The sequence below is a fragment of the Nicotiana attenuata genome, unplaced genomic scaffold (genome assembly GCF_001879085.1).
Source record: "Nicotiana attenuata strain UT unplaced genomic scaffold, NIATTr2, whole genome shotgun sequence".
NCBI classification, from domain to species: Eukaryota; Viridiplantae; Streptophyta; class Magnoliopsida; order Solanales; family Solanaceae; genus Nicotiana; species Nicotiana attenuata.
This window is the reverse complement of record NW_017673089.1, coordinates 55,300-78,818: the sequence shown is the minus strand read 5'-3', so window position 1 is coordinate 78,818 and position 23,519 is coordinate 55,300. Positions and strand designations below refer to the sequence as shown.

The window sequence follows — 23,519 nt, the reverse complement described above, 5'->3', positions numbered from 1 at the left end:
ATCCTTGGGAGCTTTCCTGCCTTTCCATGACGATCGTCAATTTTCATGCTGCCTCGAGGTACGCTATGATGGGCCTTCAATACACCCTCTCGAGGCGAGCACTTCGGGGTCGAGCCTTAGGCTATGCTTCGAGCCCATCGAGGTCGAACTCAGAACGCCATAGAAGCCTCAAAATCGATCTTCCCTGATTTTGACCGTATACAAAAAGCCTACAATTTATTAAAATAAATTTCGTAATGGGTTTATTACGGTCGGTTTAGCATTAACACCCTAGGACGAAGGAAGTAATACGATTGAGAATTTGGTGTGAAAAAAGGTAACACCCCTTTGACAGAGACAAAAAAGGTGTTGACATCGAAAGAAAGAGATTAATATTACCCACTAGGGGAGATATTGTGATAGCTGTAGAACGAACCCGATCAACAATCAACGACTTAGCACTTGTCGTGTAGTGAATCCAACTTTGGAAATTCCAGAGTCAAATCTCATCACCCTTCTATTCCAGAGTCTATAGATATACGGAGACAGTTATTCATCACTTCCTTCAAATCAACCATTCTTTCAATCTGCAGACCATAAATAAAAGAAAGAAATTAATCACAGAAAATGTGTGGCATATTTGCGTATTTGAATTACAACGTGAGTAGAGAGAGACGATACATACTGGAAGTCCTTTTTAACGGACTGAGGCGTTTGGAGTACAGAGGTTATGATTCCGCTGGAATTTCTATTGATGATTCTTCCGATTCCAATTTCCTTCCTTTAGTCTTCCGCCAAGAAGGCAATATCGAATCACTCGTCAAATCTGCCTACCAAGGTAAATAAGTTTTCTGATTTGTTGATCTGCCTGTTGCTCTTTTTTCCTTTCTGTTTGTGATGAGGACGTCATGATTACTGCTCCGAAATAAAGTCATGATCTTTTTGGCAACTGTGGAAGACCAAATCCTTTTGGTGAATAATTTCTTTAGGGAATGCTACTGCTAAGAGGCTGTAAAAAGTGAGATATACTTTGCCAGATCGTTATGGGTTCAAGCTGTGGAAACAGTGTCTTGCAGAAATGTATAGTAAAGTTGTGTACATTAGACACAATGTGGTTTAGTCCTTCCTCGCACCGTGCACATAGTGTGAGCTTAGTGCACTGGCTGTCTTTTTTTTTCACTCTGAACTTCCCTTTCATGCATCTTTCATGATTAGAGAACCGTCCCCCCCCCCCCCCTTCCTACTTATTCCCCCCCCCCCCCCCTCTTCCTATTATTATTACTGGTATAAAATGGTAATGGATAGTATTAAGTATTGGTTAAAGTATTAGCCTCACCTCAGTGTCTAGTGCCTACTGAGGCACTGCAGTTCTTAGCAGAGTATCACGAATTCAAATGATATATGATAGAAGGGATGATCTTAGTGGGTGACTGCAAATTTTAAGTGCTGAATCTGCGTAAAAAGTTGTCAACTTTTTCCTTATTTTTGGCAATTTGAATGATGGCACGTAGAAGGTGGGGGATACTAACATATTCTATGTAAAGCTCTCACTTGGCTTTCTAGATAGTTGTTGGAAAAGGTGAGCATTGTTAAGACAAGATAAGCGTGAACGTTGTGCAAAAGATGCTAATGTTAAGGGGAATCTGATTCATTAAAACATACACACCGTAAGGTCATGTCAAAGGGAATATGGACTACTTTAATCAATCCGTAACTGAATAAATATACGAGCAGTCTCCACCATAATGAGTAGCTTGTTTGTTTCCTTCCATGATGCTTATGAAATGAGAACTTTGTGTAGTATACTATTCACTACGTATGGGATTTTAACCAGGTATACATAATTTTCTAAAATTTACCAAGATTTGATGTTTTCATTCTTCTGTATGCAAGAGCTTATTAGGGATAATTAGCAGGCATAAATAGTCGACAAAGCTCTGATCCTTTAATGGGTTTGAAGTAGTTTATTTTTGGAACCAATTAGACTCAGTAATGTTGAGCAATAGAGGAAACATGGCGTGATGTTGAAGGACAGAATAGAAGTTGTGTAGGATAAAACAAAGAGATTACATTTTTCCCTAGTAGAAAGTAGAATGATTGTAAACTTAGAGCTCATTATGCTCACTATCAACATTTTAGACTACAGATAGTTTCTTCAGATGTTGGGGAGAGTGATGCGTGCCACAAGTTGAATATGAGAGGTTTTTTTTGACTACTCTTAGCATGTTCAATAGTTTAAGAAAATGACCATGCTTAACTGTTGAAAAGACTTCGTCCTTGGCCAAGAGCAAGAATTAGGGGAGGTGAAGGTTTGAATACATTGTTCGCCTTTTTTTCATGTTTTTTCTTTATTAAAAAGCATTTTCAAACCTTATTGTTCTGCTTCCTAGTCAGCGTTCATGGAATTCATTTTGCTTGATTATGTAGGAGTGTATGTGGTTGGGCCTGCTGAACCTCCAACATCCTCTCTTTTTATGAATTTCTTTTGTCAGAGATGTATGGGGTTCATTTTACATTAGTCACATGTAAATAGTATAATCATGTAACTACTTAATTAGAGAAGATAAATCAAGCAGATAACTTATGGGTGGTATTTCACAATCATTGGGATGTAATTGGTCACATGTATTGTAATTATACAACTATGTTATTAATGAAACATAATTCAGCCAGCTACCTTAGAAGTAGTATCTCATAATCATTGGGACTAGGAGTCTTTAAATAAAGCAAAATTATTTTTCTGTATCACAAACTGTTGAAGACATTGCTCTCATACATTTTCAAACTTTTGGTTTTCTCTCTTGCTTACTATTCAAACTTTTGAACCTTAACTTGATGCTTTATTGTGAGAGTATGTTGAGTCAATTTTGCTTGATATTGAGCAATGACTATGTTCAACTGTGGTTAACAACTTGTCAGAGTACATAGCGACGTCGTAAAACCAGGATCAGAAAGTTATCTGTTTTTGTCCTCCATGGCTCCATTCTAATAAAATGGCCAAAACATTATTAAATATTTCTCCTTTAAAGTTTACTTATACATTTACATTTATATGGGGGGGGGGGGGGGGGGAGGGGGGGGGGTTGAGTCTCATTTTCTGGCGCTTACATTGAATTCATGTGCTCAGACATTGCCGCTATAGATTTGAATCTGGAGGAATCATTTTCTATTCATGCTGGAATAGCACACACTCGGTGGGCCACACATGGGGAGCCTGCTCCTCGGAATAGTCATCCTCAGTCCTCTGATGCTAGGAATGAATTTTTGGTTGTTCACAATGGTGTTATCACCAATTATGAGGTTCATATGATTCTCTTGATAATAGATTTCTTTTATAACATTTTTTGTTCGATCTCATGATTACTCTCATTCTCTGTGACAAGCTAGAGTGCTGTTTCTTTTACATGCATGATTCTGTTCATTGGATTTTGGCCTAACAAAATGTTATTATTTGCTTCTTGAACTATTTATAGGTTTTAGCTTTGAGTGATTCTACTTTTTGTATTATGTGTCGTATGTTTGGATTACAGTTCACTCATTTGTTAGAATTTGGTTGCTGTTGATAAAAAAATACATTTGTTAGAATTTGGAACTTCTCTCTGAATTCTGAAAGATTCTTTTAAAAGGTAAAATTCACAGGGACTATATCCTAGCTGAAAAACTTATTTTTATCCTTGAATTTATTCAGTACTGTAAGTACTATCTTGATCCTGTGGAACATTGTCAGCATTTTCTCTTTTAAGCAAATTTGAAGTTACAAATTAGAGCTGACATGACACTGAAACTAAGTATTAAGCTAAAGACTAACAATTAATTCATTCTTGGTGATTTAAGCTAATGGAGGGAGACAGTGAAGCTTTATTCATTTACTTTGAACATTGGATGAGAACTTAAGGAAAGAAACTTCTGATATCTGCAAGGATAGAATATCTGGTCAACAACAACAACATACCCAGTGTAATCCCACAAGTGGGGTCTGGGGAGGGTAAACTGTACGCAAACCTTACCCCTACCTTGTAAAGGTAGAGAGACTGTTTCCGGTAGATCCTCGGCTCAAGAAAAGCATAATCACAACAGTTTTGAAAAAGAAATACGGTAGTGAAGAAGCCATGGGAAAGAGTCTGATAGAATATCTGATCAATGTTTTTAATTAGTCGGAAGGAAAGACAAACAACTGATAAATGCAAGTATGAAATTCCCTTGTGGATCATGCAGTTGTTACACATAGAAACATGCATGAAAGATATGCTTCATTAAGGATACGATTTGGCATATCTGGAGACCTGACCATCCCTAATCCACAATATTACATACTCTTCTTTGGTCATTGGTGGTGAAAGTCATGCAACAGCGACAGCGTCTAGGTCATATACTCACAACTGGATACCAATGCTCTAATTGGTAAACCAATCCAGTACAGTACTATTTCTGTTGTGATCGAGGAACAATTTTCTTTTCTGTAACAACTTAACTTATGCCAACTTAGTTGAAAAAATAACCTGTTCAAGCATCTTCTAGAAATAAAACGAAATATCAAAGGTTCAGCTCTATGGGAAGAATGGCAGCCATGTTGGCTGAAACTCAATCTATTTATAATACAGAGAAGGAATAAAAAGGACACTATAAGATATCAAGTATTCTTTGGTCTAACAATATATCCAACAATAATATTAACTTTGCAGTTGTCGTGGGTTCTCAGATTGAAAGCCCTATCCTTAGAGCCATAAAGTGACTTCCTTTATCCCAAAAAAGACAAAAAAAGAGAGCCATACAGTGACTCTCTCAGGGCTGTGTAATCGTAAGGTTGCTTGTTCATGTAGTCGATTGGAATACATTTGATTTTAGTTAGTAGATATCAGAGTATTTGGAGTTAGTCTCATATAAGTACTTAGAACCTCGAGTTAGCATACAGTTCCTTTAGCGGAAGATGGAACTCATTCAGTCTGGTCGCAACATATAGTTTTTTCTTGTATAGGTCTCCAGATCATGGTGGTAAGAATTTTGTCCAGATGGAGGATTTATGATAACTTGTTGACAATGCTCAGATGTAATATCTCTTTCCATGTGGAACCTGAAGTTTTAGTTCATGTTGTCCCCTTCTGATCTGATGGTGAATATATGGCTATACTATCAATGGTTTTTTATATTTACCACTACGTAGAGAATTAATAATAGTGTCATGTTTCCTTTCTGAGAGTTAGTGTTCGTCTAGTATTTTTGCTTGTTCGTTCTGAAATGAGAAATAAGTTTGGACTTGAAATATCTGTTGAATAGTAATCTTGAGCACGTTAATTAGATATAACTGTTTTTTGCATTTTGATTTTTTGTTTTAGAGTTTCTTCTTCACTTTCTTTCTTTAATTTCTTTTTGAACTGATTGAAGTTCACAAGGAGAAAAATATATACCGCAGATTACCTATAAATAAAGATGCACCCTGAATTGTGTTATATCTCTTAATAATTTTTTTCTGTTTGCATTAAGATATTGTTGATCACTTTCCTGTAATATGTGGCTGAGTGCTATGTGCTGATACACACCTCTGTCTTTTGATTCTCCAGGTGTTAAAACAGACCCTTGTCCGTCAAGGTTTCACCTTTGACTCTGAAACAGACACAGAAGTAATTCCAAAGCTGGCAAAATTTGTTTTTGATAAAGCTAATGAAGAAGGTAAGTTTCCAAGTAAATCCAGTTCATTTGTCAGAAGGCAGTTTCATTTTGTCATCTAAACCTCTTTTTCTTTTTGATTCCTTCTCCATGAAATGTGGGAAAAGGATAGCCAGTCATCAGTCTATTACCCTGGGAAATAGATTCTAAAGATCTAGAGCATAAAAAGGGGAGATGTCTAAATTATGTGAAAAGTGAAAAATCCATGGAAAAGATACAGCCAGCAAATTTATACTTGATGGCTAACACTAGATTTTACTCTAATACTAAATATAAGACCCCCCATCTCACAGGCCATCACTCAACAAAGATATCAAAGGGTTAAGAACGAATAAGACCAATTTAATTCTTACAGGGGAAAAAGAATCATAATTAACTCATGGGCCTTGCCATTAATTTGAAAATGCACTGCTTTGGTGTTTAACCTCTGGCAGATTATCAAATCCATAAATACTGGCTAGAGCTCCAATTTGACCCAAAAACTTAGCATATTAACTATGCAGTTTTAGAAACTAAACAAATGATATTTTACACTCTGATTTTGTGGTTCTAGGTTGTTTTGAGTTCCAACACTTGACGATTTTAGCTCAATCCTATGAAATCTCACTTTTTGCAACTTATTTAATTGGCTCCTTTGGCACCTTTCCGCAAAGAAACTTGCTAAGTACTGTTGTGATAGTTTAAAATCTTCTTTACCTTGTCAAGGAAAACCTTAAGTCCCTATAAAATAGGGGTTAACATGTTTTGGGATTTATAATACCATTGACTATTTCTGTCCAGATATACTTGGCAATTTTCTGTTTTCATATCCAATCCAATTTCCTTCACAATTTACCTAATTTTTTAATTCCTGTATTCCCAAAATTCAAATGCATGTACAAGATAATACTACGTAACGATTTCTTGGTCATGGTTTCATATTGTTTAAAAAAGTTACCCCTATTTTCACTCGTTTCAATGCACCTAAACATCCGAGCTATATTTCAGATCTCCACTTTAGTCAAGTGGCGTCAAGTAAACTGAGACAGAGGTTGTATCTCTGTTCTGCAATGAAGTTACTTTAATCATTATTTGGTTTCTCTTTACAATGTTCTATCCCAGTGATTGACTTCTTTGGGTTTCTCTATGCAACTTATTCTCCCCAAATAGTCTTTGACTACTTGTTTTAACGCAATGGGAACATGTTATTATATATATGTTTTTGCCTACTCAGTCATTGGCCATTTGTCACGATCCAAACTAGGGGTCGTGACCAGCACCTAACTAGTAACCCCCTTCAAGTGAACCTCTGGTAAGCTTGTAAAGTAGCACACAACCATCTCAATATACTTAATATCACCATACATGTATAGACACCTTCATACTTGCTAACAAAACTTACCCAGGATTGGACTGCAAGTACATGGAGCAAAATCTACAACATTGAGCTTAAGCACCCAAGGTCAAAGTATAAGAACTTCCGAAAACCCTTGCTGATTTTACACTGGAACGGGGCTTACGCTGCATGGTAAATCCTGCATGTTGCAGTAACCTTCAGACCTACGTTCCTTATTCATAATGGTTTTACCATGTCGCACTAAGTCCTTCTCCATGACGCGGAAAAGCTTCGTTGCTTTGGTCCTACCATGAAAGCGTCAAATCTACCAGTTGTGGCAACTGCTCTGGTGCTGTACCAGCTTCATATTTCAGCTTTTAACCTATATTCACTTTCTCCAACTATCCTTTATGTATTCCAAGGATCATTTCTTTATGACAACATGTCAATCAGGTTTTAAACTACCATTACGACTTAAATCAAATTAAATTAAAAAGTTAATGACTCATCTGAGTTAGTGTTACATCTTATCCTGTGAACTATAGCAGTACAATATATGTTGGTAATTTTTGTTCATTGCTAGAAGTTGTCCGTACATTCTCTCACTAGTCAGTTTAGTGTTTGAGAAGTTTCTGTTCACAGTCACAGCTGAGGACTAAACAAATTCTTATCAGATTCTTAGAGTTATGGTTGTCTTTCTGATTAGTGTAGACACATTTTGACAAACTTCATTGTACATATTTTGGCTGGAAATGTCAGACGACGGGTTTTGAAATAGTTTCTTTCCTTTTGAATTTCGGTTCTTATAATGCATACAAATTATGGATAAAGTTAGTAGGATAAGTGTTAAGACTGTCATCACAGGTGACCAGAGCGTGACATTCAGTCAAGTTGTGCTTGAAGTAATAAGGCATTTGGAAGGAGCGTATGCTCTCATATTCAAAAGCCGACATTACCCAAATGAATTGATTGCTTCCAAACGTGGTAGTCCACTGCTTCTTGGTGTGAAAGTAAGTTAAACTGGAAATGAAGCTTGTATCAGCATATATCAGATTCCTTACGTTTGCTTTGATAAACTTGTTGTTTGCCTTTATATTTACTTGTTAGATGGGCCTTTTCCAGTGCTATACCTGTTTGATTAAGGGTTTGGCTCTTTTATCCCCTATGTCTTATTTCTTGAGTCACTAAAGACGATAGATATTAGTGTTATCACATATGAAAGGACACTATTGTCTGATATTGATGTTGCACAAAAAGAGAGAAGAATATAGTGCGAAAAAAGAGAGGAATAAGAGAGAGAGAGAGAGAGCATCAACTGAGCGAGCGAGAGCATCAACTGGCATATGCAAAGATATGGAGATTTTTCCCTTTCAAAAGCAGTGTATAGAACCCTTTCCCAAAATCTTTTAAGCAGGGAAACTTTGAGAGACATGAACCTAAGACCAGCTATGTCAGATAAGGGTTAAGGGAAAGATAGTTGGGGAACTTTAAGAGGTGGAGTAAACTAGTCTTTGACCAACATTAACTGGCATATGCAAAGATATGGTAATTTTCCTGCTCTGCAAGTTTATCTGACTTGGTGTCTTAGAAGTGAACCGTGTACTTGGTCCTCTCAATCTCTTATTAGGAATTCTCTATATAGCTTCACAACTTGGCTGCTTTAGAATTGTCAAAACTTTTAGTAAAGAATTGGATCATACTAGTTTTAAATCAATACAAACTGATATATGTAGGGACGGTGATGTTTTTCTTAAACTAATCTAACTTGGTGTACAGTGTACATACTTGTGTGTGTGAATATGTATATCTGGATGTGTGTGGGTGTACAAATCATGCTATCCCTGAATGCTTTTGAGTTGACAGCTAATGACCCATATAGGGTCAAAAACATCATGTACGCAGATAAAGAAATAAATGATCACTGGAAGTATTTTACCGATGATGCTAACATTTAGCAAAGTTTCTTGAATAAGATTATTTGATTTCCAGGACTCGGAAGAAGAGGCCACTGTTGGATCATCATTTAGTAATGTTAAATTTCCTTCAAGCAATGGGCAACCAAAGGAATTATTTTTATCCAGTGATGCTAATGCTTTGGTTGAACATACAAAAAAGGTCTTGGTTATTGAGGATGGCGAAGTTGTTCATATTAAGGTACTCTCTTATTGTTAGTTCTCCATGCTAAGCTATTTCCTTTTCCAAAATGGTGCTTGTGACAAGCGAGCTATGAGTATAACTCTAGCTAACTGAGTAATACGACATGCTGCTTAACAGAAAAAGGTTTAGTTTTCTTGGTTCTGTTGAGATGAACGCAAGGGGAAATCATTTGGAAGGTCTTCTTCTCCTTTTGTTTTCTTTGAGTAATATGACATGCTGCTTAACAGAAAAGGTTTAGTTTTCTTGGTTCTGTTGAGATGAACGCAAGGGGAAATCATTTGGAAGGTCTTCTTCTCCTTTTGTTTTCTTCTTCAAGTATTTAGTTTTTAACTATCCTGCCTTTTCGTAGTATTTTCTTTCTTTTTGTTATATTTTTCTTTCTATTTTTTGATGGAATGTTCTCAAACTTCTCTTACAAAAGTAACAACATTTCTCAACTTGTATGATATGTTAGTTGATAATCCTTCATTCTGAGCGTATTGGGAAAAGAACGTTGCCAATTTCTTTTTTAAATAATATTTAACGCCGCATTATAGTAGGAGGTTAGGCATGGACTCCTACGCGTAAATGAAAATCCAAAAAGTGTATACATATGAGAGGGGGACTTGATGCCTTACCTCTTCAAAGAACAGTGTCACTAGTCCAAGGCTGTCAGCATGAAGAGTTAGTGGATTTTATATATATATTTAGCGGCCGAGCTGCTGTTTCATGAATAGAATTCTTGGCTATATTACCATATTTTGATATGGGTTTACTGTTCCCTCACTTTGAACATGCCTGAGTTCTCTTTCTGGTTTCTTTCTCTTTTTTCTTTACCTTCTAACTTATCCTTCTTAGGAGGGACTCTGTTTGATTGTGTTGAGTTCTCAAAGAAAGAAGAATTTGTACTTAGTGAGGAACACCTCACCAGCACTTGGTCAGTACCGTTCTCGGCCTTTTGGCTAAGATCAAGTGTACATAACGTGTATTGGTATTTAATTCTGAATGCACATAGGAAGACACACGTGTAATAATTTCCTTTTCAGCTTTATGGTTGTAGCCAGCATTCTAGACCTTGTGTCCATCGGATGACCCATTGTTCCTTGGACTTGGGAGAGCTCATTCGTTAGTTCCTTTTTACCTAGTTCAGGATGTTAGGTTTTCATCAAGAATATCTTAGTTATCATTTGAAGAGCATATGCTTCAAATGTAAGGACATGGCTGATCAATTCAAAAAGACTTCTTGCATGTCCACACTCAGCTATTTATTGTCAGTGTTGCCATTTCATTCTAAGGCCTGCATAATGTCTATGTGAGAATGCACGGGAGAAAAATCTTATTCATTCTCTAAAGTGTTGTACAATACAATGATTACATAATAAAAGGTATCTACTTCCCGATATGGGACACTATACATGACTAACTACTTAACACTCCCCCCAAGCCGGTGCATATAAATCAAATGTACCGAGCTTGTTACAGATGTAACTAATATGAGAACCAGTAAGAGACTTAGTGAAAATATCTGCAAGCTGATCATTCGACTTCACAAACTTTGTAACAATATCTCCTGAGAGTATCTTTTCTCTGACAAAGTGACAGTCGATCTCAATGTGTTTAGTCCTCTCATAGAACATCAGATTTGACGCAATATGAAGAGCAACTTGATTATCACACACCGGTTCCATCTTGCTGATTCTCCGAACTTCAACTCCTTGAGCAATTGCTTGACCCAAACTAGCTCACACGTTGCCATAGCCATGGCCCGATATTCGGCTTCGGTGCTAGATCGAGTAACTACATTTTGTTTCTTGCTCTTCCAAGAGACCAAATTACCTATTACTAGAACACAATATCCAAACATAGAACGTCTATCAGAAGGTGATCCTGCCCAATCAGCATTTGTGTACCCAACAATTTTCTCGTAACCTCAATCCTCGAATAGTAATCCTTTGCCTGGAGCTGACTTCATATACCGAAGAATGCGAACAACTGTATCCTAGTGATATCACAGGGAGAATCCATAAACTGGCTTACAACACTCACCGGAAAAGAAATGTCAGGTCTAGTCACTATGAGGTAATTCAGTTTGCCAACCAACCTCCTATATCTCGTAGGATCTCTAAGAGGCTCCCCTGTCCAGGCAGAAGCTTAGTATTCGGATCCATAGGAGTGTCAATAGGTCTGCAGCCCATCATTCCAGTCTCCTCAAGAATTTTTTTTTTTATGCGGTGAAGATTTTATTAAAAACAGTATCAAGCTGATACTGTAAAAATACAAAGATACTGCTGGCTTAAAAATATTAAATCCTAAGCGGTCTAGCATCTCCAGCATATCATGAAAATTCATAACAATATTTCCATCTTTCCAATAGTACAAATAATGTAAACAACTATATTTCACATATTGCAGCTGCTCCTTCTTGTCTCCTCAAGAATGTCTAAGGCATACTTCCGCTGTGAAATAATAATACCTGAGCTAGACTGAACGACCTCACTACCTAGAAAATACTTCAATCTGCCCAGATCCTTAGTCTGGAAGTGCTGAAAGAGATGCTGCTTCAGATTAGTATTACCACCCTGATTATTACCAGTAATAACAATATCATCGACATAAACCACTAGATAAATACACAAATTAGGAGCATAATGCCGATAAAACACAGAGTGATCAGCTTCACTACGAGTCATGCCGAACTCCTGAATAACTGTGCCGAACTTACCAAACAAAGCTTGAGTGGACTGTTTCAAACCATATAGTGACCTGCGCAATCGGCATACAAGACCAGTAGACTCCCCCTGAGTAACAAAACTAGGTGGTTGCTCCATATAAACTTCTTCCTCAAGATCACTGTGGAGAAAAGCATTCTTAATGTCTAACTGATAAAGAGGCCAATGACGTACATCATCCATAGACAAAAAGAGACGAACAGATGCTACTTTAGCCATGGGAGAGAAGTGTCACTATAATCAAGCCCAAAAATCTGAGTGTACCCTTTTGCAACAAGACGAGCCTTAAGCCGATCAACCTAGCCATCCGGGCGGACTTTGACTGCATAAACCCAACGACAACCAACGGTAGACTTACCTGAAGGAAGATGACAAACTCCAAGTGCCACTCGCATGTAAAGCAGACATCTCGTCAATCATAGCATGTCGCCATCCTGGATGAGATAGTGCCTCACCTGTAGACTTAGGGATAGAAACAATGGACAAATATGATATAAAAGCAGAACGAGGTGATGACAGACAATGATAACATAAACTGACATAATGGAGATTAGGATTAAGTGTGGATTGTACACCTTTGTGGATGTGCAATTGGTTGACTAAGAGGAGACAAGTCCGCAGTAGGTGCAGAATCTGATGCAGGACGTGAATCACCTGGGCCTGATGCTGGACGTGGACGACGATGTAAGTCAAGAGTGGTGGATCTGTAGAAGGTTGAACTAGACTAGGTGGTGGAATTGGAGTTGGAGAGGTGGTGGAGTTGGAGTTGGAGAGGAAGATGAATAGGAGATAGTGACTGAATCTCCAAAAGCTGAAACTGGTAGCACCTCAGAAATATCTAAGTGACTACCTGGACTTGTGAAGTATGATTGGGTTTCAAAGAAGGTAACATCAGCGGGCATAAGGTACCGCTGGAGGTCAGGAGAATAGCATCGATACCCTTTTTACGTTCTCGAGTAACCCAGAAATACACACTTAAGAGCACGAGGAGCTAACTTATCTTTTCCTGGAGTAAGGTTATGAACAAAATACGTGCTTCCAAAGACACGGGGTGGAAGAGAGAACAAAGGTAAGTTAGGAAACAGGATAGAGAATGGAACTTGATTCTGGATAGCTGAAGATGGCATACGATTAATAAGATAGCAAGATGTAAGAACTGCATCCCCCAAAATGCAACGAAATATGAGATTGTATGAGTAGGGTACGAGCAGTTTTAATAAGATGTCTATTCTTTCTTTCTGCTACCCCATTTTGTTGAGATATGTACGAACAAGATGTTTGATGAATAATCCCATGAGAGTTCATAAACTACTGAAATGGGGAAGACAAATACTCTAGGGCATTATCACTACAAAATGTGCGGATAGAAACCCCAAATTGATTTTGAATTTCAGCGTGGAAGGTCTGGAAAATAGAAAACAACTCAGATCGATTTTTCATTAAAAATATCCAAGTGCACCTGGAATAAACATCAATAAAACTGACAAAGTAGCGGAATCCCAAGGTAGAACTGACCCGACTAGGACCCCAAACATCTAAATGGACTAAAGTAAAAGGTGGATCTGCTCGATTATCAAGATGCCGAGGGAAATGGGAGCGGGTATGCTTACTGAGCTGACATGACTCACACTTTAGAGTGGATAAGTGAGATAAACCAGGTACCATTTTCTGAAGTTTTGACAAACTGGGATGTCTCAACTGTTTATGTAGTAAATCTGGTGAATCGATAACAGGACAAGTTGTTGAAGGAAGACAAGATGTGAGTCCATGTGATTTTGCAAGGATAAGGTAATAAAGTCCATCTTATTCACGCCCGGTACCAATGATCCGCCCTGTACTGCATTCCTGTATAAAAACAAGGTCATCAAGAAATAAAATAGAGCATTTAAGTGATTTGGCTAAGCGACTAACGGCTATGAGATTAAAAGGACTACCGGGAACGTAAAGAACTGAATCTAAAGGTAGGAAGTGGACTTGCTTGACCTATTCCAGTTGCCATGGTTTGAGATCCATTGGCCATTGTGGCTGTTGGAAGAGATTGAAAATATGAAATAGTAGTGGAAAGAGATTTGTTACCACAAATATGATTAGATGCACCTGAATCAATGACCCAAGACCCTGAAGATGTCTGTTTACATGCTTTGTACCGAAGGAACTAAATATAATCCGGTAAAGAAATCCTCAGGATTAGATTCAATGAATTGGATCCAACGAAATTGTGAGTTAAAGGCTTCTGATACGAATGCCATTATAATGATGCACCGAAAAAGCAGAATTTTTTTGGGAATTACTGTTCACACTGGAAAAAATATAAAAGTGAACATAATTTGATTTAAATTGGATGGGTATGCTGGGATTTGCAAGGAGAAGACACTGTCCCGAAGAAGTTTCCCCAAATTCTGGCCGGAAACTGCCTTACGCGCCGGCGCGTGGGCGTCGGAGATTAGCCGGAGAAATTCTTCGGGCGACGCGTGGGGGCGCGTGCGTCCTTTTCTGCCGGAGAATTTTGTATGGGTTGGTCGCCGAGCTCTGATCTACTTCCTGGTGGTGTTGGTTTTTGCACAACACTGACGGATAGTGGCTTTTTACTTGCGGCAGACTCGTGTTTTTTTTCTGGTTGACTGATTACTCTTCCTGGAGTCACTGGAATTTATGCACAGTGATAAATCTCTCACGATTGCTCTGATACCATGTGAAAATGCACGGGAGAAAAATCTTATTCATTCTCTAAAGTGCTGTACAATGCCCTATATATACAGTGATTACATACTAATAGGTATCTACTTCCCGATTTGGGACACTATACATGACTAACTACTTAACAGTCCACGCGATGTATTGCCGCATTTTAGCGTCAATTTCATATGGAGTTAAGAAAGTCAATCTCCAGAGAATAAATTTTGAAACTTTCTTGCAAAACTCTCGGGAAGTTCATAAGAGAACCCAGTTACATTAGTCAGAGTACTATTAGGCCTCAGGAGTAGAGGCTCTTTGGTGCCCCTCCACTCAACTTTTCCTTGTTGTACCATCATGTCTATCTGCTTTTTTCCTTTGATTTTTGAAATATTTCCTGAAAACCTGTGTGAAAGTGACTAACCCATCATTTCCGCTTGTTAACTTGAATTGGGTGACAAATTAGCTGGTCTAGCCTAACCTTTATCTGATAGTTGTACTAATACGCTCGGCATGGCTCTTTATTGCCCTATTTTAGCTTATGTTGGAGATTTAGTCATCGGTTATGAACCTCCAACATTCTGTCAATTCACAATACATTCACATGTGTAAGTACTCGAAGTTTCAGTGTGAAATATTTCACATTATTCCCTGGACTGGATGCTTCAGGAAGGAAGCTTCTCTAGTTAAATCCTATGTCTAGTCAGAATTATCACTGTTATTTCATATTCTGATTCTGAGGTAAAAAAAAGGGCAGCCCGGTGAACAAAGCATCCCACGTTCACACAGGGTTTGGGGAAAAACTGCATCCCAAGGAGGTGTGATGTAAGCAGCCCACCCTGCTGCAAGCATCAGTGACTATTCCACGGCTTGAACCCATGACCTATAGATCACACAGAGAGAACTTTACCGTTGCTCCAAGGCTATATTCTGATTCTGAGGTAATTAAAGGTAATAATGGAGGTCATACTGGAGAGTGGAGACTTAGAGGATGCAAAAGGATTGTATCCCAAGAGAAAGACTTTTATAAATACGATTATTACAATAAAAGATCTCAAGTGGACATCATCAGAGGCTGGTAGAATTGTATATGTTGAAAGACTTGGAGCATTATCATTTGCCAAAGAGTATTATCTGGTTGTAGCATGTTAAAGAGAACAGGGACCATAGCAATTCAAGGTTGGAGTAGGATTATTTCCTTCTGGTGGGTTTGCACTAATGGTTCCCAAAAGGGAGAGGGGGTTGAATGTGTCAGTCAGGGTTCTGTGAAGATGTGGATACTCTCACATCTCTATATTGGGGCAACACCTGGGAAGCACATGAGTGAGCCCTTGAATGGTTAGATTGCACCTCTGTCCAAAACCTACAGATTTTGTTGATCTAGGACATAAGGACTAACTAGTGATGTGGGGTTAGACAAACTATCGATTCAATGGTGTTCAGCCTTTGCATCTAAGAAATGTTACTACAATTGTTGCTACACCCGTGAAAAGAAATATGGAATAATGTGTTGGAAAAATGTGAAAAGAAATTGTCTAACTGGAAGAACCAGTATTTGTCAATGGGAGGGAGGCTGATTTTGATCAATTCTGTTTTGGATGCCATGCCTACATACATGATGTCTTTATTTCCAATGCCAGCTAGTATAGTGAACAGAATTGATGCCCTTAGAAGAAACTTTCTATGGGAAGGTAACTGTGACAAAAAGAAGTTTCACCTGGTTAAGTGGGGTGATCTAATTACAAGCAAAAAATCAGGGGGGTTGGGGATCAAAAATATGAAAGTGCAGAATCAAAGTCTGATGCTGAAGTGGTTGTGGAAATTTGCAGCAGATGAGCAATCTCTGTGGACAGAAGTGATTAGGGAAAAATATGGAAAGGAAGGAAGCTGGACAACCAAGACAGTAAGAAGACCATATGGAGTCAGTCTGTGGAGATCAATTAGGAACTTATGGCCAAAACTAATCAACAAGGCAAAGTTCAAAGTTGGTAATGGTAGAAAGATTTCACTATGGGAGGACAATTGGCTAGGCCAAGGATCTCTGAAGGGAATATTCCCGGATATTTTCAATTTGTGTCAACAACAGAATGCTACTATAGAAGAGGTGTGGTCAAACCAAGGATGGAATCTCACATTCAGAAGACTGTTAAATGATTGGGAGATTGACAGAGTTATGGAATTCTACAGTTCTCTGCAGCAGTTCAGTGGCATCATCTCAAACCAAGTTCAAGACATGATCAAATGGCAAGGCAATAGTCAAGGGAAGTTCTCAGTTAAAGATGCTTACAAGGAGTTCAATCAGTCCAATAATCAGGTGGAATGTTGGCCATGGAAGATGATTTGGAAAGTAAAAATACCACATAAGGTGGCATGCTTCACATGGCTACGGGCAAGAGAAGCAGTTCTAACTCATGACAATCTAACTAGAAGAGGTTTTCAATTGTGCTCCAAATGTTATCTATGTGAAGAGGAGGCAGAGACAATTCACCATCTCTTTTTGCACTGCAAGTTCACCTCTCAGATATGGAGAATCTTCATCAGTCTGAGGGGAATTCAATGGGCAATGCCAGGAAGAGTCCTTGATATTCTGGAAAGCTGGAGTAAAATGGGCACACCTTGTAGAGAAAGAGAGAGATGGAGAATTGTCCCAGCATGCATATGGTGGACAGTTTGGGAAGAAAGGAATCAAAGATGCTTTGAAGATAAGTCTAGCAGCATTCAGAAGATTAAGATGAAATGTCTAGCTCTTTTTTATTTTTGGTGTAAAGGTCAGCTTTTGGAGGATCATGAATCCATTTTAGATGTTTTAGAGTCCTTATAAGAAGAAGAAGGACTAGGAGTGCCTAATTTTTGCTAGGGCATCCTTTTTTTGTAATTATGGGGGACTTCACAATTTTAGTGAAGTCTTATATCAATATACAACTATGTTATCTTTTTCAAAAAAATTGTTGCTACACCCGTAGGATTTTGTATTAGTTTTTGCAAAGAAGTAATCTATTCTTTCCAATCCCCTAAAGGGCTGAAAAAACTCCAGAGTTTGGAGGACATTCATTTCGCTACAAACTTTATATCTATTTATCTATGTTTATGTAAATTGTTTTTTTCCCCCTTCTTTTCTTTCTATAGAATCAAATCTAGAACTTACCGTGTTGGATGATCCAGGATGGAGGTGTATCAATTTTAAAGTTAGACATGGCTAAGAATAACCGTGGTGGTACTCTTAGTCGGCCTGCTTCTGTTCAACGTGCCCTGTCCATTCTTGAGATGGAGGTGGAGCAGATAAATAAAGGAAAATATGAGCATTACATGCAAAAAGAAATTCATGAGCAACCAGAATCTGTGACTACTACGATGCGAGGGAGGCTTATTCGTGGAGGATCGTCTAAAGCAAAGACTGTTCTTTTGGGGGGCCTAAAGGATCACCTCAAAACTATACGGAGAAGCAGAAGGATTGTTTTTATTGGGTGTGGCACAAGTTACAATGCAGCTTTAGCTGCAAGGTCCATTGTGGAAGAGCTTTCTGGTCAGTCTGATCTCTATCATCATCTAGTGGAGTCATTGGGATTTCGTGCACTAATAGTTTGACTGGCTTTATTTGTCTATTAGGTATTCCTGTAACCATGGAGATTGCCAGTGACTTGGTGGATAGACAGGGACCAATATATAGAGAAGACACAGCTGTCTTTGTTAGTCAATCGGGAGAAACTGCTGACACTTTGCTTGCACTGGAGTATGCTTTAGAAAATGGCGCATTATGTGTTGGCATTACAAACACTGTTGGTAGTGAAATTGCTAGGCGTACTCACTGCGGTGTTCATATAAATGCGGGCTGTGAGATAGGAGTGGCCAGTACAAAGGTACATAAATCGTAGTTTCTTGACTTTTAATTGCTATCATCTTTGGCTTCATTTTACCTCCTGGATCAACAGGCATATACGAGCCAAATCATTGTGATGGCTATGTTGGCTCTTGCAATCGGAGGTGACACACTCTCGAATCAAGCAAGAAGAGAAGCAATAATAGATGGTCTAGTTGACTTGCCATGTACGCTTTCATTTGATGTTACAGTCCTCTTATTCCTGTTTTGTTTTAGGATACATGTAACTCTAAAGTCTAAAGGTTCATGTTTCATTTGCTTTTCTTTTTTGTACGTGTATGGATGATTTCAGGTAAGGTGAAAGAGGTACTCAAGCTTGACAACGAAATAAAAGATCTTGCTAAGCTACTGATTGCTGAGCAATCGCTTCTTGTATTTGGAAGAGGTTATAACTATGCAACAGCTCTTGAAGGTGCTTTGAAGGTAAAGGAGGTAGCACTGATGCACAGTGAAGGAATACTTGCTGGCGAAATGAAACATGGCCCGTTGGCTTTGGTTGATGAAAATCTCCCTATTGTGGTAATTGCCACTTGTGATGCTTGTTTCAGGTTAGTTTTTAGCTTATAAAGTGTGTTTACATAAGTTTCCTTCCTATTTGCTGAAATTTTGCTAATGTGCAGCAAACAGCAATCTGTCATTCAGCAGCTTCATGCGAGGAAAGGCCGACTGATAGTAATGTGCACAAAAGGAGATGCAGCATCTGTTTCTGTTGGTGGATCCTGTCGAGTAATTGAAGTTCCTCAGGTTGAGGACTGTTTGCAGCCTGTAGTTAACGTCGTTCCATTACAGGTAGCCCTTCTAATATGCTTTAGGTGCATATTGCAATAGTTCAATGGATCTCTCTCTTTTTTGGGAAGTGCCAGTCATACTTTTGGCCCTAAACCTTTTTGTTGTGAATGAATTTCTATCCTATTTCTAGCTCTTGCTCTATAGTAACACTTTTGTGGAAAGATAACCATGATAGTAACGTTACTTAGTCTTTATCTAAATGTATTCTTGAGAGTGTGTGTGGGAGAACATGGAATTAGCGAAAAGTTCCTCCTTTACCTCATGACACCTAAGATAAAGCTATGATTCTGTGCTTCTAGGTGATCTGGAGTTAAAATGCCGTAACTTATAGAGCTTTGAAGTGCATGTCTTAGGGTTAGTAGATTGTCACACAAATCTCCTCCTTGTGTCTTGAGAGAGAGAGTGGGAAAATATGGAATTAGGGAAAAGTTTATCCTTTACCTCATGATGTTTAAGATAAAGCTACAATTCTGTGCTTCTAGCAATTTTGGAGGTTAGAAGGCTGTAGCTTATGGGGCTTTGAAGTGTCACATGAATGGCATTCTGTTTCCTCATAGAAGGAGCTGCTTCAATTTCTGGCTGCGAATGTCTGTCATTTTGCAAAGTACTACTGTCTTTTCACTTATAAGATATTTTAAACAGTTTTTTTTTTGTGTGTGTAATATATATATATATATATATATATGTGTGTGTGTGTGTGTGTGTGTGTGTGTGTGTCATAGATTGCTATTACTACCTAGAGTTTAACTGCTTTCTTGGCTTCGGTCTTTTTTATCTTGTTGTTATCCTACTTGTTGCCATTACTTTTTTCATCCGTTCTCCAGCCGAGGCTCTATCGGAAACAGCCTCTCTATCCTTCCAGGGTAGGGGTTAGGCTTCGTACATCTTACCCTCCCCGGACCCCACTTGTGGGAAATTACTGGGCTTGTTGTTGTTGTTGTTGTATGTGTGTGTGTGTATTTTTTTTTTTCATTCAGGGGTCAAATGGCAGATTGTCCTTTACTAGGCCTAGCATTTTATACAGAAGGGCAATTTTCTAAAATTCTGTTATAATCAAATCTACACTAAGAAATCAGATAGTTGAGTAATGTCATGTTCTGGTTGGGATTGGACTGCAAACATGAATCTTTGTTTTACTTAGTTGGCTGGCTGATTGCTTTTAACCTTAACTCTTATGATGTGACTCTTTCACACCATAAACGTGCATAAGAATGAAATCTACACTATGAAACAGGATATTAAGTAAGGTCATTCTATGTTTGTGTCAATTCCGAACAAGAACCTTTATATTAGTTTGACAGCTAGCTGATTGTTTCCGACCTTACTGCATATACCTTGTGTATGACTCCTGTTTATCATAAACCTGCAAGTCACAACACTCCTAGAACATCTTGTAGAAAGTCAGTTGCCCAATTAGTTCTAATTGCCTAGTTCACGTGTATTAGTTCTAATTGATCAAATAACGAAATACAATAAGCACACACTAGTGAATTTGTAAGAGAACAGTTCTGTGATATGACCTCAGCCACTGTGAATGACTGGGAAAAAAAAATACTCTTTTCTCTTAAATGGCCATAACGAGTTTCTAGTTTTAAGGTGCAATTTGAAGATTTATGATATCTATACCTTTAAAGTAAGACAAAGTGACAATTTTCATAAAGATTTATGATATCTATACAGAGAAGAGGAATGATAAAGTGTACTAGAAGTCAAACTAGATCACTCCTCTTTCAATTAAGTGCCTACTAGAGGTTAACTTAGACCACTCCTTGTCCAATCATTCTCTCAGTTAGATTGACTATTCCTATTATTCCTAATAGTGTGTCTCTTTTGGACTAGGTAAGTTATTACGTCTAAAGTAATGTACTAAGGTCTGGAAGCCATATTTTGTTACACCTCTGCTTTTGAATGAGCTGCACCAGTCCTTTTTCAATTAAGTACCTTATAAAGTTTTCAGCAAAAAGAAACAAAAAAGTTAAGTACCTAATCAATTTGATGTATTTATTTGGTGCTTAATTGATAGGATAAGATGTACTTCTCATGGATATATAACTAAGCGCCCAATCTAAGATAATTAATGAAAAATAGAACATGTTTGGCCACAAAAAGATTCAACAAGAATTGAATACAAAAGTTCAGTAAATCTAATAAACACAATCACCACAGAATTCAATTAAAACAACTCCAAGTTAGAGACATTGGATTCCACTACTCCTAATACAAAAGAATATGCTCCATATACCATTTAAACATCACAAGAATAACGTTAATTTCGACATGGTAAACTTAGATAAGAGATTAGAGAAAACTTGTCTCTCCTCTTCCTCTCTTCATCCTTCTCCAAGGATTCCGTTCCTCTCTTCATTCTTCTCCAAGGGTTCCATTGGATATTCTCTTCTCTATTCAGGTGAAAAGTTCTAGCATTTAGAATCACCCTTTTTAGTGTTGAATGTATCCATATATAGTGCTCGAAATCCAGGCTTGAGTACCAAAGATTTTGATTTACTGACTGAGGCGTTGCAGCGATCTGTTGCAGTGCTACCCAGAGGTGCTGTCGCAGCTCTAGTCTCAAGCTCTATCTTTTCATGTCTCTCTCTCCAAATTGCTTATTTTCTTCAGTCCCACATTCGTTGAGAGAAATTAAGTGAAAAGACATAGAATATTTAGGGGAAATTGGATTCACTAGGAACATTCTGCATGTGTAAATTCAAGCCTATTATTACTTTTCTGATTTCTTCTATAATTTGTCAATCCTATGAGCTTAATCGATCTTTATAGTCTTTTGATCTTATCTTTCTGGAATTCTGGTGCCAGTGCCAAGCAAAAAGTAGTTGTCAAGTTTTCTCCTCTTTAGTGGGTCATAACTTATTATTTCAATTTCTTAAGCCTTCGTGTTGGGCAGCTCGCTGACATTATAAGGTACACACACACACACACGTGGTATGTGTGTGATGTGCATTTCTCCATAATTTTCTTTGTTTCCTTAATTACCCTTCTCCTCATTTTAGAATAAGGAACTTCAGTGTATTGCTCAATTTACTGGAAAAGTGGAAATTCTAGGAATACAAGCTTCTTTTATGATTAATGTTCCATAATAATTTCTGGCCAGCAAATCCAATGATCTGCAAACTGCAAGCTAAATTCTGTTCTAAAGATATGTTCTATATATTTACTTTCTTTGTCATGTTTTTCAGTTATTGGCATATCATTTGACTGTTCTACGTGGACACAATGTTGATCAACCTCGCAATCTTGCAAAGAGTGTGACAACCCAGTGAGCTGCATGTTAACCTTCAGCTCACCTTGCGACAGTTAGGCAAGCAAGGTGGAACTCAACCATTTTTGAGTCTTCTGCTATGTTAATACCACTTGACGACAAGAATTTGATGGACATGTATCAGTGCACCTTTGGCATTTGCGTTTTCCACAGGTGATACTGACCCCAGTATATTTATTTCAACACGCGACGTTGGTAACACATTTAAGTATTTAACTGAGCCATGCTCTACTCTGTTTACTTGGTGTTATTAACATTTGCTTCTGCATTGTACTGTTGAGAAGCGGTTGTAGAATCGAGCTAATGTTGTAGATTAAGAACTTTTTAAATTAGACAAGGAGCATGTTGTAAAAAATCTCAGAATTCATCTGTTTAACTGTTAATTTGTTAATATTGTAATGTGGATACAATGAGAGCATTTGTATCTCAAGAGTTTATCTCGGCACAAGTGTCCTGTGATGTTCGCAATTTTACTTGTATGTTCGGATTCGGCTCAGAAACTACTTTAATACATTATGAATACAGGTCTTTTAATAAAGTCAAAGGAGATCACAGAAGCTACAAGAGAAGTGAGAGAGTGCTTTGCAGAAGAAAAACTTCAGTCTTTCTTTACAATCTTCAAGTATCTAAGCTCAAGTTCAACTTCATTGGATTGAATCCAAATTATTGTTCTTGTCGACGGAACATGCATGATGTCAGTAGAAGGCTCGACATTTAACCTAGTTGGTTTTTTTTAAAAGTATATGCAGATCTTTGAAAATGATTTTGCGGCTTCTCCTAGTAAATGTAGTCCTTGGCATGAGGACATTCATGTTTGCTCACGAATACCAAAGTCCAACAATACGAACGTGTATATATTAAAAAATAAACAAGAAAGGCGCACCAGAGATCAGAATGAGGGTGACATAGTAAGAACACAGTGTCATACATGATGGTGTCCATGTAGAGAAGGTAATAATGCTGTGTTCTCACTTCTCAGGGTCATGTTCGAGCTCCTTGATCCTTTATTTGGATAAGCTTGAGGCTGATATGAGTTACTAATCTTGGACTCCACCTAGTGCTCGGTTTTCCATCCTATAC

At 38.0% G+C, this 23,519-nt stretch overlaps 1 protein-coding gene across 1 annotated transcript; it reads left to right on the top strand.

The window, feature by feature from the left end:
• Positions 1-267: 267 nt before the first annotated feature.
• Positions 268-22,887, top strand: LOC109215419 (glutamine--fructose-6-phosphate aminotransferase [isomerizing] 2-like). Its single transcript, XM_019379483.1, has 11 exons — positions 268-817; positions 3,107-3,279; positions 5,538-5,646; positions 7,823-7,968; positions 8,948-9,112; positions 17,659-18,019; positions 18,103-18,353; positions 18,426-18,540; positions 18,666-18,921; positions 18,994-19,162; positions 22,357-22,887. Exons 1-11 carry the CDS (start codon positions 607-609, stop codon positions 22,438-22,440), a joined length of 2,040 nt encoding a protein of 679 aa, XP_019235028.1. The 5' UTR covers positions 268-606; the 3' UTR covers positions 22,441-22,887.
• The last annotated feature ends 632 nt before the right edge of the window (positions 22,888-23,519 follow it).

Coding starts and splice junctions, on each gene's coding strand:
- LOC109215419 (XM_019379483.1), top strand. CDS start 607: ATGTGTGGCATATTTGCGTATTTGAATTACAACGTGAGTAGAGAGAGA. Junction 818..3,106: donor CGTCAAATCTGCCTACCAAG/GTAAATAAGTTT, acceptor TCATGTGCTCAG/ACATTGCCGCTATAGATTTG. Junction 19,163..22,356: donor TTAACGTCGTTCCATTACAG/GTAGCCCTTCTA, acceptor CATGTTTTTCAG/TTATTGGCATATCATTTGAC.